Source organism: Mirounga leonina, unplaced genomic scaffold, assembly GCF_011800145.1.
Source record: "Mirounga leonina isolate KUSES-001 unplaced genomic scaffold, KU_Mleo_1.0 Mir_168, whole genome shotgun sequence".
Taxonomy (NCBI): Eukaryota; Metazoa; Chordata; class Mammalia; order Carnivora; family Phocidae; genus Mirounga; species Mirounga leonina.
In genome coordinates this window covers 68,341,580-68,359,745 of record NW_023270426.1, presented here as the reverse complement: position 1 = coordinate 68,359,745, position 18,166 = coordinate 68,341,580, and the positions used below count along the sequence as shown (strand labels likewise).

Here is an 18,166-nt window from a genome sequence, read left to right as displayed (position 1 = left end):
CCCCTGGAAAGCTTCATAAATTATTTAAAAAAGAAGACAAAGGAGGGGTGCCTGGGTGGCTCAGTCGTTAAGCATCTGCCTTCGGCTCACATCATGATCCCAGGGTTCTGGGATCGAGCCCTGCATCAGGTTCCATGCTCAGCAGGAAGCCTGCTTCACCCTCTCCCACTCCCCCTGCTTGTGTTCTCTCTCTCTCACTGTCTCTCTCTGTCAAATAAATAAATAAAATCTTAAAAAAAAAGACAAAGGAAAGAATATTGTATAAAATCTAAGGCAAATATGTAAATACAGCAATGACCAGAATCTAATAGAATCTTCCACTTTACATTTGAATGGCGGGCAGAGTATATATTTCCCCAAATAAGAGATAAGAGTAAAAACAAAAATTAAAAAAATATATATATATTAACTTTATTCTATTTGTAATTGGACAACTTTGAAAGTTAAAGAAAATCTATGCCCTTCCTCTTTTAGCTGTTTCCATATAAGATAATGAGTATGCCATGAAGTATTGGAAACCCCCTTCCTCGCCAGGGGTGATGATTAACTTGTGAGTTTGCATGCTTTTCAGGTGAACAAAGTTTAGCAATAATGATGGATCTGAACATTTTGGAGTATTTTATTGCCTTTGAAATGAATAGTATAAAATACTGATCAGCATTAATTTATTTTACCTATGTAACAAAATGTTAAACTGAATAAATGGTGAATTGTTTATGTTTATATGTTATTTGTTTTATGCTGTTTTTCTGTGGGTTGAGGCAATATTTTTAATTAGCTTTTGTAAAATGGGGTTTGGACAATTGAAATTAAGTCAGTTAGTATAAGGCAAGCAAAGCATTTGTTTGGATTTTTAATTGAAATATCAGAGATTTTGAAAAACCTATGGGCAAAGTTTTAAAATCTCTTTTTCTAGGAGAATTACCTAATCTTTGCCCAATTACTGTGTCGTTTACAGTCATATTTAACACTTTCTGAGAAGATTCTATTCTGTATATTATTATAAATGTTTGCTGCTAATTCATTTTGAATACGATAGTCCACAGTAATATTTACACACTTTCTAGGTCCCCTGACTATTTGTATGACCTCAAAAATAAGCAAAAAAATAAAGGATAAGGAAAAATAAAATAAATATGTTAATTTTTCTAAGTGCTTGAGAAATATGTTATTTCTTCAACAATCTTTTGAATGTTATTCATAACAATACTTTTCAAATTTAATTTACTTTGATTCCACATAGTATATACTTTACTGTAGGGTGTGTTGTATGTTTCTTAAATTCTTCTCTTCTGTGTGCTTTTTTCTTTTCCAGTTACTGGCTGACAAACAAAGTTCCCATCAAAAGACCCAGCACAGGTCTCCTCATGTATACACTTGCCACAAGATTCTGTGATGAGATTCACCTGTATGGATTCTGGCCATTCCCTAAGGATTTGAATGGAAAAGCTGTCAAATATCATTACTACGATGACTTAAAATATAGGTATTTTTCCAACGCCAGTCCCCACAGAATGCCATTAGAATTCAAAACGTTGAATGTGCTACATAATAGAGGAGCTCTGAAACTAACAACAGGAAAGTGTGTAAAGCAATAAAGCACATTTGAAAACACACAAACAAACTGAATATGCACTTCTTTTCTGAAGATGCTTCCTAAGATTTGAAAATGGGATCCAAAACAAGACTGAGTTTCAGCATCCACCAAGTATCGGCAAGGTGATAAAGGACACTTATGAGAAATCCACTACCAGCTGATGAAATACCTGCAAAGTGCTCTAAAAAACAAATATTTTGACTTCAAGGGTCCTAGTAAGTGCCACTTCCACTAAGAACACGGTTTGAATGTATAATCAGTAGTGTTTACAAGATCCAACAATGCACTTGTCATTAGTTAATGAGGCAAATATGTTCATCACTGTTGGGCTGCCACGGCAATGCCAAGCACATTAGAAGAGTCACCCAGGAACACAACTCAGCCCTGGGGATTAAACCATCCTTGTCAGCAGAAACCGAGATGGAAAGAGTGAGCAGTGAAATCCATAAGATGAAACAACTCAAGTAAATGCCTTCAGTCAGGACTCTGAGTCTGATCATGAACTTTTGTTTTTGTTTTTGTTTTTGTCTTCTGGAATCTCTTTTGGTTTGGGTATTGGGTGCTTAGAAATCCTTTCTGAGATAAAAATGAATGAGATAAATAACCTTCAAGGAATCATTTTTAAACTTCTTATATTTTTAAAGAGCAATCACAGGACGACTTTGTCAAAGAGTTTTATTTTGCACAACTCTAAACCTCCAGATTTTTTCCAGGGGTGGAAAAGGTACCAGCTAAACTGTACCACTCAGTAATCTTGAGCCATTCTAAAGGAAAGATGTTCTATGTCATCTGAGATGGTAAAATTAGCGGAAAAAAACAAGTACGTTTGGTACCAAAGATTGTGCTGATGTTTCTACACAACAAACCATTCTCCTTTCATGAAAATAATATATTAATATATTATTATGCTACTAATATGGAAGTTGTCTTTAGAGATATTAAAGTTTGCAAACTCAAACTTTATTTTTATTTGAAGGAAGACTTCCATAGCTTTTACATTTCATAATAATTTCGTGGAAGCATTTTGCCCTTTAGAATAAATGTTAGACTGATGGGGCTGAAATGAGACTTCCAGTTCTTTGATATTCCCCTTATACTTCAAATGGAAAGATTGGCATTCTCTTTATGTCACTGTTAAATTTTCTTAGTGCAGAAATAACGTGATTAATAGATTGTTTTCTCCATAATAGATGATTAATTTTAAGAGATTTAATAATGAAACTGTGGGTCAGTATTTGCACGTCAAGTGAATTAAATTGACCAATATTTTTTCTGTGGTTAAATTTATTCACATTATCACCTTAATGTGTTTTCAAAGAAGCACATGAAATTATCAAGAAAGTGATTCAAAAAGTTGTAACATGGGATAGAATTGACCAATAGGCCAGTTTTCTGTTAACTTATACTACACTGGTAGGTAATCCTAATGGTACATTGTTTAGAAAGCAGAAGTACTCTGTTCCCACTTCTACTCTTGGCCTGAAGCACTTGGCTGACTTCTTGTTTCTTAGGGAAGACAGTCTGAGGAAAGAAGAAATAGTGTGGGGAATATGTATGTTTTGTTTCTTAGGGAAGACAGTCTGAGGAAAGAAGAATAAATAGCGGGGATATATATATATATATATATATATACACACACACACACACACACATATATAAGTTATCATAAAAAAGGATGTTCATAGTAGGACAGTTCTTAATATATTAATAATATGTGGTATTATGTTTAAAATATAAGAGAACCTTGGGTTTCAGAATACTATATTTTAGAATTCATGTGTCTCTAAGAAAACAAAATAGAATGCATAAAGGAGATGCAGAGCTAAAAATGAACAGAACATGATGCACTTTTATCATTAACCTCTTATCTATTGGAAATCTTAAAAGAATTAGGCACGTATTTTGAATGTAAAGTTGAAAAGTCTGATTTACATAACAAATCCAAAGGAGGTGATTTATAGAAACTTAATTTTTACTATTTGTGGGTAAGTTGTTTGAATAGCCTTTAATTTGAATTCAATAGAAAATTTGAAGTTACAAGCAAATTCTGATAAGTAAAATCCATCTCAGAACTCATTCAAATTATGTCTTAAAAAGCAGCAGCAAGGAACCTTGCCATTTTTACTGCATCATCAAGTGTGTTTAAACAATTTTAAGGCCACAGCAAAAGCATCCCAGACACTCACTGTTTAGTGCATTAATGTTTATCTCATAAATGCATTGAGTAGTGCCTTTTTAGCTTCATGTTGCTTTGTTACCCTATACTTTGTGTTCTCTAAATAAATGGCCCAGTTCTGAAAATGTTCAGCATATGAAAAGGGCTTCAGTATCGACTGAGACTACTTTTGTTCATCTCAGGGAACTTTCAGTACTCAAGAATGAATTCAATTAAAGGCATCTAGTGTTCAAAGAAAACAAACTGTCCTAGACCATTTTATTCCCTATTGTATACCTTTCCATCCACCCCACCACCTTCATAAAGCTACTGTGGCCTTACAGGGATAAGGCAAGGAGATCACTGAAGGCTAATAGCAAGAATAAGAAGAATAATTCCATTTAACCAATAAGGGGCCAAAAGGGATCATGATAAAATCAAATTATAAATACATCCTTGAAACATCTGAATTTTTTTCTTTTCTTTTTTTTTTTTTTTTGAATTTTTTTTCTTTTGAGACGTGTCATATGTTCACAGCTTTAATTTTTTGTTTCTTTTTCACGATTTACCCCTGTACCTGGCAATGCTCAGGCAGCTGATTGTGGAATATTCTGTCTTTTAGAGAATGTGGTTGTTACTGTGCTGTTGACATGAATAGGCCATGGAAACATTTTCATCATTATTACCCAGCCTGTTCTATATTTAATATTAAGTTGCTGGAATAAAAAAAAAGAATCAGTAACAGATTTTCTGGGCAAATCTAGTGATTCAGCCCACAGGACTGATGAAATTACTGTGGAAGTTTTTCTGTCTGAAAGAAGGTGCTGGGCATTCAAATGTCTTTATGTATTGTATATCATATGAAATGTATATCAATTGCTAATGGGAATTTCTGCATATATGCTTACATAAGCAATTTATTTAAGTAATGCTATGGGTAGTGTACATACCAACTAGTTATTAAGCTTCTACACAGGAAAAGGGTGAACAAAGTAATTTATTTCTAATTGAGCCAGTTAGTCATAATGCACACAATGTGGTATTTGGTTCATAAGAGTTGTTTTCATGTGCTTATTGTTGGGAGTATCTATAATTGTGGAAGAGATATAGGAAGAGTTATGTATAGTTAGTTGTTACCTCTACAAGTTTGAAAGTTTCCCCATTAGACCTTATCAATACACCAATGTTTTAAAAATTAAGTGAAAGAGGGTTATTGTTCATATCTGATGAAAAAAAAATCCAAATAAAGCCCACCTAGAAATAGATATTTTATTATACATGTGCTATAGATATACCTATATAGTACAAATAGACATGTGTGATGCATATATACAATGTTATATATGTGTGTCTGTGTTATCCACACAGAGTCTGTAATATACACACACTAGATTTGTGTCATGCTAACATCTTCAGAGGCTGTATTGTTAAGCACTCTGGAGAGAAGGACACTTTAGAATAAAGAAGTTCTTTTGAGACTTCAGTTACTAACCTGCTTTAAGAGGGATCTACTTTATAACTGGATTCTACTGTTCATATTTAGAGTTTCAATAAGGGTCTAGTATGGCCAAATCTTAAAAAAATTAAAAAAAAGGAAAAAAAAAGGAAGAAAAAATTAAAATTAAAAAAAGTTTTAAAGCTGGCAATGTATTTGAATTGCAGTTTTCAGTGGCTCCCTGGCCCTGTGTCTCCCATTTAAGTAGCACCTTTTAATAAATACTGTTTCTTTGTGTAGGCAAAAGCACAAGCGTTTCAAATGTATATAGCAGGAAGAAAAAAGTTTACAGAGATAGCGCTGCTGCACAGGATAATTGCTACTGAATATTTCTTATATCATTTGTGGAATTGAAAGATGAGATTTATTCTGTCAAGTTCATTCTGTTCAACACTGTTTCCTATTGTTTATGTATAGCAATTGGGTGTTATTGTTTTATCATTTGTAAAACTGTAAAATAAATTAAATCTCCCTTTTTTTTTTTTTTCAAGTTCTCTCTTATCTCTTACATCCAAGCCCTCGGTTCCACTTTGTACGTCAATATAAGAGGAAAGTTTTTAACAAGCTTTAGCTAGTGCTTTTGTCTTCCCTGCCCCTCTGCCCAGCCGATGGCAGTTTGGCAAACCATTTATTTTTACAGCGTATGCACAGAAACATGAACAATATCCACAGCCCCATGAACATCAGGAAATCTTTAACAATTTTTGGCGTGGTGCATTCTGCTTGTGGTTGAGGAAATGGAGTGTTACAGCAGTTACATTTGTATCCAGTTTATATTCCCACTGACTGCTGTCTGCGGGTCAACCCAGTTTCATGGCTGGAGAGGTCCATGGCCCCTTGCACACTGCATGCTCTTGTGGATCCCCTTGCCTTGTGATTTCAACTGCTGTTAGGTCCACTTACTACTGTTTGCAGTTCACATTCCAGGAGATGATTCTGAAAACCTGCATATTTAAATCTTCTTCCATGGCTTTCTCTAACTGCCAAATCTACGTTTTCAGACTCTGCACTATTTTCTCCAGAAACTACTATGTCTGTTTTCATGAGGTCACTTTTAGCATTCTGCAATTTTAAAGTATTTGCTAGAAACCAAGAGTGAACCATTAACAATGTTTAATGACTATAGACGTTATTTGGATTTACATAATTACCTTTTATTTTCAAGGACCCATATACAATGGGTAATCCCTGTTGATTCTTGGGATAAAAATCACACCTCAGCATTAACCTATGCAATGGATATGGCAGTATCTCAGTTTTACAGATGAGCTGGAGTGGTTATGTGCCTTGCTAAGGGTGACATAGCTCAGAAGTCAAAGAACCAGGATTTAAATCCAACTAGTCTGACTTCTGTGTCTACCTTCTCAACCGTCACATTTTGATGCTGCCTCTTTTTAACTGACAAGAGGTTCCCTGCAAAACTAAGTTTGCAAACTAATTATTATTCAATGAGCACAATGCTAAATGAAACAAGTCAGAGAAAGACAAATACCACAATTCCACTCATATGTGGAATTTAAGAAACAAAACAGATGAACCTATGGGAAGAGGGAAAAAAGAGAGAGGGAAACAAATCTTAAGAAACTGAACCATAACATACAATGTATTATTTGTTTCAGAGGTACAGGTCTGTGATTCAACAGTTTTACACAATTCACAGCGCTCACCATAGCACATATCCTCCCCAGTGGATACCCTCCTATCACCCAGCCACCCCATCCCTCCCACCCCCCACCACTCTAGCAACCCTCAGTTTGTTTCCTGCGATTAAGAATTCCTCATATCAGTGAGATCATATGATACATGTGTTTCTCTGATTGACTTATTTTGCTCAGCATAATACCCTCCAGTTCCATCCACGTCATTGCAAATGGCAAGATTTCATCCCTTTTGATAGCTGCATGATATTCCATTGTATATATATATACCACATCTTCTTTATCCATTCATCTGTCGATGGACATCATGGCTCTTTCCATAGTTTGGCTATAGTGGACATTGCTGCTATAAACATCAGGGTGCACGTAGCCCTTTGGATCCCTACATTTGTATCTTTGGGGTAAATAACCAGTAGTGCAATTGCTGGGTTGTAGGGTAGCTCTATTTTCAACTTTCTGAGGAACCTCCATACTGTTTTCCAGAGTGGCTGCACCAGTTTGCATTCCCACCAACAGTGTAGGAGGGTTCCCCTTTCTCCGCATCCCCACCAACATCTGTCATTTCCTGACTTGTTAATTTTAGCCATTCTGACTGGTGTGAGGTTGGTATCTCATTGAGGTTTTGATTTGGATTTCCCTGATGCCGAGCGATATTGAGCACTTTTTCATGTGTCTGTTGGCCATTTGGATGTCTTTTTTGGAAAAATATCTGTTCATATCTTCTGCCCATTTCTTGATTGGATTCTTTGTTCTTTGGGTGTTGCGTTTGATAAGTTCTTTATAGATTTTGGATACTAGCCCTTTATCTGATATGTCATTTGCAAATATCTTCTCCCCTTCTGTCGGTTGTCTTTTGGTTTTGTTGACTGTTTCTTTTGCTGTGCAAAAGCTTTTTATCTTGACAAAGTCCCAATAGTTCATTTTTGCTCTTGCTCCCCTTGCCTTTGGTGATATGTCTAGGAAGAAGGTGCTGCAGCTGAGGTCGAAGAGGTTGCTGCCTGTGTTCTCCTCAAGGATTTTGATGGACTCCTATCTCAATTGGAGGGGGAGACGAACCATGAGAGACTATGGACTCTGAGAAACAAACTGAGGGTTCTGGGGGAGGGGGATGGGTGAGCCTGGTATTGGGTATTAAAGAGGGAACATATTGAATGGAGCACTGGGTGTTATACGCAAACAATGAATCATGGAACACTACGTCAAAAACCAATGATGTAATGTATGGTGATTAACATAACATAATAAAAGTAAAAAAAAAAAAAAAGAAACTGAACCATAGAGATCAAACTGAGGGTTACTGGAGGGAGGTGGGTGGGGGATGGGCTAGGTGGGTGATGGGCATTGAGGAGGGCACTTGTGTTGAGCACTGGATGTCATATGCAAGTGATGAATCACTGAATTCTAGTCCTAAAACCAATATTACACTATATGTTAACTAACTAGAATTTAAATAAAAAATTGAAACAAAAAATTATTTAATGAGCACAGATCAAAAGAATAGGTAAGTATACAGGATGGGTATTAACTTAGACTTCGGGACCATCCAATAAGCTATCCCTGTCTCCAAATAGAGCAATCATCTCTAATGACAAGAAGATTTGTGCCTCCCAGGTCAGTGGCTCTCTCCTAGCTCTGCGGATTCTTGCTCCAAACTCTTCCTACATTTTTTTTTATGCAAGTTTCATTACTCTTATGTTAGAATCTGACTTTATGTATTACAAAATCTGTTACATTACAGTTATTTAAAACTCTTAATTATGAGATTCCTATATAAACATGTGATTGAATTTGGGTGTTTTGTTCATCTGTTTTAGCAACTACTCAAATATCTTAAGGTTGAAGTTCTGCAGATGGCAAAGTTCATGCATTTTATATGTTTTTAAAACATCTTTTACTGGGCGCCTGGGTGGCTCAGTTGGTTAAGCGACTGCCTTTGGCTCAGGTCATGATCCTGGAGTCCCTGGATCGAGTCCCGCATCAGGCTCCCTGCTCGGCAGGGAGTCTGCTTTGCCCTCTGACCCTATCCCCTCTCATGTGTTCTCTCTCATTCTCTCTCTCTCAAATAAATAAAATCTTTAAAAAAAAAAACAAAACATCTTTTACTAGTTTCCTTTATGAGAATGGGAATAACCTAATCTCCAAATTCACGGGGCATCTTAATGATCTCCCTTACAAACTAGTTTCATCATGCATGAGCCCATGAAAGAAAAAAAATCTTGGATATAAGAATAAAATTATTGTTTGATCCATTCTTAAGAGATATATCTCAGTCACTTAGTTGCTTAATTTCTGGAATCTCAATAAACAAATTATGTGAAATAATTGAATGCCAATATAAATCTCTCTTTTTAAACTTTTTTCCTTCCAGATTGCTGATTTCTGACTCAATCACCAAAGTAGACTTTCTCAAGTAAACACAAGAGAATATTAGTCCAGTATATGTTCCACAAAAATATGCTCATTGAATGAGAATTCTGTATCTCTCTCCCTTGGAGATTCTGAAAATACATCAACATTATTAAAAGATCTGAGAAATCTTACGATAAAGAAAGAAATTGCTATTTAAAAAGACATAAGTAATTTTGTATGTAACTTCTAGTAAGTGTGAAATTATGTTCCACACAACACACTTTGAATAATACTTCAGACTATAACAAGCAATGCAGAGAAGAGGACATGCAAGAGCTTCAGGTAGAAAGGGTGATACTTCATTTATTTGGTGTTTTTCCCCATAGACCAAAATATTATCTTAATAATATTTTCAAATATGAAAAATATTTTAAACTGATATATTTATTTATTCTCTAAACTTGCAATATTAATTTTTATATTAATTATTCTTTTTTTCCTAAAGTACTAATCAGACCATGGCTACATGTTGAAGAGCAGTCCCAAACATAACTTTATTGCTTATTCTGGGCAATGCAAACAAATTAGTTCACTATAAGGCATTAGTAGCACAGGAAGAAAAAAAAAAATGCTATGAGGTGCTAATTTGCATTTTCTAGAACAACTCGATGTATTACAATAAGTTCTCTCCCCGCTGTCTGTCCAGACCAGCTCCCTTACCTCTAGCCTCCCAACACCACACAGATGGGCTATCTATGAGCACATCTGCCAGGGCTGCCAAAATGTAAACACACTCAGCTGGTAGCAGATGTTTTCCAGGAAAGATCGCTACACTGGAGTTGTTCTGCTGTGGATTCTATGTGAGTTAATCTCCATGACTAGGCGTAAGGTCAGTGTGTTCAAACAGATCATTTGTTTTTCAGATATAGAACAATAACGGTAGATGCAAGCTCAACTGTTTGGTATTTACCACGTACATATATAGAGAAATGTTTCTGAAGCCTCTGCTAATAAGTCAAGTTTTTAAAAAACATAGGCTTTATTTTACTTGATGTGCTTATTTGCTGAGCTCTTCAAAGGTAAAACATAGACTTAGTAAAAGAAAAATAAGGATTCTCAGTTTTTGTATGGTCATTGTTGTAATCTTGTGGGTTGTTATAATAATTGTCTATATTCATAGTTCTTAGTCCTTTTTATCAATATACTAGGTATTCATTTATGTGGTAATTTTATTTAGTTTTGTAGACACTGATGGCATGTTTTTCTTATGTGAGTTTATAAACTCATTTAATATGTACGTATTCCCAAATCCTGATGGTATGTAAAATCAAAAATACTTTATAAAGTACTTTTATAAAGTACTACTACTTACAAGGCATTCTACTAAACATGAGGTTTACTTGGAAGAGACATACAAGAAAATAAGTAATCATATCCATTGGTAACAAGTATTCTATTTCTAGAGTGCCCTGAGAGTTCAGGGAGCATAAAGGGGCGAGGCAAAGACACAGGCTACTTTGAGCATGGTTTATAGTCTGGCGGTAAAATCAAGACAAGCAATAGTTCACTAACAAAAAACTAAAGAACAGAAACCAGCTGCCATTCTCATTATATATATATATATTAGTAATCTGAACAGTAGGGTTTGAAAAATCATTATCCTAAAAAACTGAAATACTCGATTCCTGCTTATGGGAATTAGATAATTTCCACTCCCACTCCTGACTAGTATAGTACCATTGTTGACTTACAAGTTTAAACATAACTGAAGTCCACCCTAAACCAAACACCTACCAAGGCCAAGTAACTGCAGACCTATTGAAATTACCCATTGTATAAGACCCTCCACTTCCAAATATTTCTGTGTTAATATTTACTTTGTTTCCTGCTTGATGGAATACACTACAAAAAAAAAAAAAAAAATTCTTGTACTTGCCTCTAAGTAATGACTTTTAACAATAACTTATTTCTCTCACTTTGATACATGCTTCCAAATTATCATGATTTTAAAGTTTGATTTTGGGATGGTCCCAGAATTTGAAAATCTACCTGCCCAAACTTACCAAGATATAGAATGTGAGCTTTCTAATATTACTTCTCATTCAATGACCACACCCTCACTTTCCTCTGTTGGCTTCTGATTCATATCCTTATCTAAAACATGTTTCTGAGGATTTTTCTTCAGTCTTCTTCTTCTCCTTCTTTATTTCTGTGCTTGGAAATTTTATTGGTCCTGGAGAAAGGAAGGCATGCAGGCCCCACCTCCTGCACAGAATGACAATACTCTCACTGCTTCCTGTTGCAGTTGATGGAAGCTTCATATGCTAGGGGAAGACCAGGAAGGACTTGAGCTTGGGCCCGGGGCCAAGGCATGCCACACAGGCAGAGAGCAGGGGGAAGGAGTCCAAGCAGCCGGGGGCCAGGACCTGGTGAATCAGTGGCAAGTTCAACAAGGTGTAGTCCGAGAAGGAGATCTAGTTGCCTACAATAAAGACCTGCCCCTCCCTGGTTCTGGGACAGCAGGATCTCAAAAGGCTTCAGGTGCCCTGGCCATGCCTTCATATACCCCTCCTTGCCTGCTTTGTGGTTGGATAGGTAAGGATGAGGTATTTGCAGTGGAGATCCTCCACGGGGTCATTCAGCATGTCCACCAGGGCGCCGTCCCACTGGTCCTTCCCATAGAGCACAAGGGACTGGCCCAGGTATTGCAGGATGGCAGTGGACTGGTGCAGGGTCAGGTCTCCATCCTGGAACTCGGGAAGCTTCCCGGGTAGACAGGAGGACTTGAGTGAGCTCTGCGGCCAGGTATCCTTGGTCACCACCTCTTCCTTCCAGCTCTGAGCCTGGTCAGCCAGCAGCACGCTCGTGGCCTCACGTCGCTCTCCAACAGGCAAGGAGACAACACTGTAAGGTGCCGTGGTTGCAGCGCCCACAGCACTGGCGGTGGCGGCGGTGGCGGTGGCAGGCTCTCTTCAGTCTTCTTCTATCTCTACACCTCTACAGATCTTACCTACTCTGATGCTTTGTAAACTGGCAGATGTACAGATACACAGGAATAATAAATTTAAGGAATATATTCATAGAAAAAATATGCATATTCATGTCATATTTATAGTATAGGTTCCTTTTAAAACACAGCTCAAAGGGGTTTTAATGCAAACAGTGTATTGGGCAAATGCTCCCAGGGAGTAGAAGTGAGGAACCAGGGTGCCATAAACTGTCTGTGTCCCTCCAAAATTCATACGTTGAAACCTAATCTTCAGTGTGATGTTTTTGGAGGTGGGGACTTTGGAAAGTGATTAGGTCATGAGGGTGGAGCCATCATGATTGGATGAGTGTCCTTATGGAAGAGCCCCAGAATGCTCCCTGACCTTCGACACCATATGAAGACATGGCAAGAAGACGGCTGTCTTTGAACCAGGAAGCAGGTCCTCAGCAGACACCAAATCAGCTGGTGCTTTATTCTTGGACATCTCAGCTTCCAGAACTGTGAGAAATAACCGTTTGTTGTTCATTAGCCCCCTAGTCCATTCTATTTTGTATTTAAAGATATGTTTTTAAATTGACTGTTTCTGTGGAGACTGAGTGCTCAGCCCCACCTGGAATATCTGAGGAAATTTACCATAAGAATCTCCAGATCCAAGCAATGTAAAGAAGAAGCAATTACTCATCAGACCTGACCCTCCACTGAGAGTTTTTCCATGAGTGATAAACTCCTTGAACTTGTGGGTTGCACATGTGAATTTTCAGTTAGCCCCCGGAGATGACCCAAAGCATGTGCCAGAAAAATACTCAAGTAGTATGCAAAAAACAATGCATGCTTGATATTAGGCACAGTCTGCACAATATTGTTTGCTAAATCAATGACTAGAATGAGTCATGAGGCAGTGAAGAAATGAAGTAGTGCACAAGGTATTTAATATAGTCCTTCTAGCACACCACTTGCGTAGGCTGGTGCCCTCCATTAATTCCAATCCATAACCAACTCTCCAAATTGTCAGATAGCTGTAAGCTTTACAGAGGAGGATTAGTTTGGCAATGATAGTCCTAGCACCTGTAAATCATTCCAAGTCATAAATGATATTCATCATCTCCTCTCTCAGAGTTCCCTCACGTCAGCTAGTGTGGGTTTCTTGTCTAAGAGGTGGCCCAAATCTTCAAGGAACCTGAGCACTTAGTTGACTTCTCCGTGGTGGACCTGGATTGCTATAATTTTCCATTCTGATTTATGTCTGCGCACTGAAGCAACAAGAGATACCCAGTGAATCTTCTGGGTCCCAGATACAGTTCCCTCTTTCCCCATCATATAACACCAACTCTATCTCTTTGTCATGATCAGTGTCAATTACTCTTGCCAGTATGATAACTCCTTTCTTTGCCTATTGGCTCATTGCTACCTTCAAGTTTAGTGGGATCTTTATTGTGCCCACTGGAAAACAAAACAAAACAAAACAAAACAAAACATTCCCACATTAGAAATCAAGACTTATAATCTAATGGAATTTGAATTGTGAATACCAGAAACAAAAATTTCTAAAATGAATTGACAGAAGTAATGAAAAAAAGAGCCAATGGTACTTTTATTACTTGATTACAGGACTGGCATTCTAGATATTAGGGACACGGCACCATATATTGGCCATTAGTTTAATGGATATTACACACCTTAAAAGATAGCATACCAAAACTGCGTGGTGTCCTGGCTCTGAGCTGTCATTTTACTGAGCAGTTAAGGGTTATTCTATTATCACATTAGGTTAACACTTTGCGGTGATAGGGTGTAGAGTGAAACAAGTAGATTCCATGGTAATGGTAATTCATGCACTGCCTCACCTACTTTGCCATAAAATTGTCTCGTTAGTCTAAGGAAACTGATGATCCCATTCTAATGAATTAGGGATTTTTTAAGACCCAAGATGATATAAGGTTGGCAAAGTACTGAATGTAGGAAAGCAAATCCATATCGAGAATTATGTCGATTCTGGTAATTATAAATTGCTGTCTCTTCCAGGGTTGAAAAGGTCTAATTTGAAAGGGTCCAAAAATTTCACCTTTCATCATTTCAGCATACCTCCAAATTGTTCAACATGAGTTAGAACCATGTTGAGGGCCCACACTGATTGCTGCCATTGATAGGTTATACATTTAGCAGTGGCAATAGCTAATCTATCTTAATGAGAAGGAATCCACACTGTTGGGCCCATGCATAGTTCCATCTCAGCAACCATGGACAACTTGTTTATGGGCCAATTGGACAAACACTACACTGGCTGAGAAATGAACTGATGCTCATCAGCAGGATGGCCCATCTTGTCCCCCTAGTAATAAAGGCTTTTTGTCTCTGTCAGCCATGAATATGAGACAAACAATAATCTACAAATTTTATCCCAAATCCATCTGAATGTAATACTCCAGACTTCCTTTTTTTCCTATGTTCCAATCTTTGCCTCTCTAGGTCCCTATTCAACTACTCAAATCATATGTCACTTTGATTCAGAATAAATGACCAAGCATACTACTCCCTACTCTACTCACTGGGAGGGTTTCCGCTTACCACTGTCCTGTAGGACCACACTTGGATTGAGCAGATGTATAGTCAGATGTACATTTTCAGAATCTACTGAAGCTGACTTATCTGAGACTTAGACATGAATTTTCCCTCTGTCACCTGGTCCTAGGGAACCTCCTTAGAGCCCACAGATTTGAGCTGAAGGATAAACAATGGTTCAATAGAAGTAATTGATATGGAATTTTGCACCACCTATTTGTATAACTTATGTGTGTATCCTAGACTGACTTAAGCCCTATCCTGGATCATTCAGGGAATTCAGAGAGTTTACTGGTGTCATATAACAGGTAGAGCGGAAATAGCAATTTTTTTTTAAATATATATATTTTTAAGATTTTATTTATTTATTTGAGAGAGAGACTGAGAGAGAGAGAGCATGAGAGGGGGGAGGGTTGGGAGGGTCAGAGGGAGAAGCAGACTCCCTGCCGAGCAGGGAGCCTGATGCGGGACTCGATCCAGGGACTCCAGGATCATGACCTGAGCCGAAGGCAGTCGCTTAACCAACTGAGCCACCCAGGCGCCCGCGGAAATAGCAATTTTAAGGACACTAGGATTGAATGACTTGGTAAGCACCATAACTGATGCTCTAGAAAAATATAATAAATAGCTATTGCTAATTAACAGCAGTTGAAAAGATAGAGAAAGGGACTCCCTGGGAGTCCACACAGATACATTGTTCCATTGAGGAGGGAACAAAGAAAAAGCTGAGGACTAGGTCCAAAACTTAATCATCTGAATAACTCAGCTCCAAAGAAGGTAAAATCCTCAACCAAGGAAGCTTGTTTTATCAAAATCAGGGCCATGTTTGGGGAAAAAAAATCAGGGACACATAGATTGACACCTCCCCAAATATTGAATTTGTAGCTTTTAAAGTGTTCAATAGCAACATAAGGCTAATGACTATTGACTTGGACTGCATGGTTCAGACCATCCTACTTTAATAGTTTGTGGGGGAATTTTCACAGTCAACAATCAGGTTATGTCTACAGAGGAAGGAGCTCAGGGCTACAGACAAAAAGGCCTGGTGCAACCCTGACTCTCTCACTTATTTGCTCTGAAATCTCTAATTTTCAAATTATCTGTTAACTGCAGAGAGTGATAATATCTTCAAGGAGATTAACACTTAGATATGCTAAAATGTAATAATTGATAGGAAATAATTTTATGGTGAGGATTTATGATATACTATACACTGAAGGTACTTGATATTAGAAATATTGTAAAAAAACTATTGTCTTATAACAAATAAATTATACAAATCTTAATATATATATTAATGTATGTTCATGACAAAATAGAATACAGAAACCTTGATTTTCCAAGATAATTTTACCACGTGTTTATAACATTAAATAATATACAGTTTATTATGCATGGCTTAAATTTAATCAAAGTAGAATCATACTTTATGTATCATCTTACCACTGGATTTTTCTCTTAGTATATGTATGGCCTGTACTGATGTTGATGCATATAGCACTCTGATTCATTTTCACTACTATTTAGTATTCTGTTGTGTGAATGTAAATTTTAAAATTCTGTCTGTTGGAATATTCAGATGAAAGAATGATTTTCAGACAACATCCTGCCTCTAGCCTTCCAGATGCAAAGCTGAAGCTTCTCTGCATGTGTCAAGATGTACTCTATCTGCACACCCGTATGTCTCAACTCAAAAAGTTCTGTTAATTACAGGTTGATCCTCCAGGTAAACATTTTCCTTACAGCAAACATTTAATTCCATTTCACTCCAGAGGAAACAGGGTATTTCAAAGAGAAGTTGCACTCAGGATGACTAGGACCCTGACTGTATTAAATGATAGCTATTATAGATCTCAGTGCAGTTTTCTACTACTCTTGGCTTATCAACCCTTCAGGAACTTGTACCTTTTTGTTTCTTCAATTGCATTTCTTGACTTAAATTTTATGAACCAAACCATATGTTCTAGCCATACTAAATTTTTTTTAAGCACCATCCTTTTCCTATTTCCTCTAGCCAACCCCTTTTAGCTAGAACACCCTTTCAGACACCCACTACATATTAGCTGGCTAGCATCTATTGATCATTTGGGTCCAGGCTCAAACATCAATTCATATTTCCCATTTCAAAGCACTGTCCAAACTTTATTATTATTACTTATTTAATATTCTCTCTACTTTGCAAAACTGTTGACAGCTTGGGGACAGAGATTGTATTGTATCAGTTCTGTTAGGACTAGAGTGCCTCTCATAGTACCCAATACCTAGTAGGTTTGTGATACCTTTAGTTGATGAATTATTTAACTACTATATTTAGTTCATTCCAAGACACACATATTTTAAATTCTAACAAGTCTAAAGTCAGAGTGCTGCTTAGAATTCGTCATGTTTATAGATTAATTGGAAGATTTGTTTTGTTTTGTTTTAATTTCACCTAAAATAATGAAGAGTCTTACAAGTGAGGAGGTATTTGATCCTACAAAAAGATGGTACTTAATGACAAAAATTTTTGGAGTTTGAAGTTATCTTCTCAATGTAGTGTTTGACATTTAATAAATGATAAGTGTACTAGTGATGTCCAAATGAGTTAATTATTAGCCATCAGTTAGCGTTGACCAGATCCTTTCTGACTCATTTGTATTCGCAAGAGAAGTTGCTTAACTATTTCCTTCATGCTGCATTAGCTTGCTCTTATTCCACAAATTTCTATAATCCCAAATTTTCATCAGCAGGATCTCAAACTATCTTGGTGAGAACATAATGTATTAATATCACCAGGTTGTCCACAAAGAACATCTTTCCAGCTTGAGAAAGAAACATAAGTTAGCTCTAGCCAGCCAAGAAGCACATTCTTTAGAGAACTTAACCCTAAAAATGTAAAGTGTCCTTCCATATATAATCAAAAATAGAAACACTACTATGTAGTAAAATAATTGTAAGAAAGTAAAATAAGTCTCTAAGATGGATTTATACTTTTTTTTTTAAGTCAATTATCAAATTCTAAAACAACAACAAAAAAAACTGTGTCCCCATCAAGCTGGCTATCTTCCTACTGAGTAATCTAGCATTGGCCAAAACCCTCAGGCCACAAACACCTGTCCTTTGCATCTGAAAGGACAGAAGATGCTTCACCATGTATTTAAATCTAAAGCCCTTTATTTGCAATTATGAGTAAAAAAAACCAAAAAACAAAAAACTTAGAAACCATCTGCAAGTGACACAGAAGGTCGATCCTTTCATCTGAAGGGAAGGTGTTGTGGACTCCTTTTGAGGCACAAAACCATGTGTCCACATTGACTTTGGAGGTGTGCCAGGACTTAGGTGCTCCTGGCAATGCCTTGTTCTCAAATCCAGACCTCCAGGGCTC

At 37.0% G+C, this 18,166-nt stretch overlaps 1 protein-coding gene and 1 pseudogene across 1 annotated transcript in view; one reads left to right on the top strand and one right to left on the bottom strand.

Annotated features, from left to right (window-relative positions):
• Nucleotides 1–5,335, top strand: part of ST8SIA4 (ST8 alpha-N-acetyl-neuraminide alpha-2,8-sialyltransferase 4) — a 100,554-nt gene extending 95,219 nt beyond the window's left edge. The window contains exon 5 of the mRNA XM_035014955.1: nucleotides 1,316–5,335. Within this exon, the coding sequence (XP_034870846.1) occupies nucleotides 1,316–1,598 (283 nt within the window). The 3' untranslated portion in view covers nucleotides 1,599–5,335. The remainder of the gene's footprint in view (nucleotides 1–1,315) is intronic.
• Nucleotides 5,336–6,126: 791 nt separating this feature from the next.
• LOC118017154 lies at nucleotides 6,127–12,769 on the bottom strand (annotated as a pseudogene).
• Nucleotides 12,770–18,166: the final 5,397 nt, after the last annotated feature.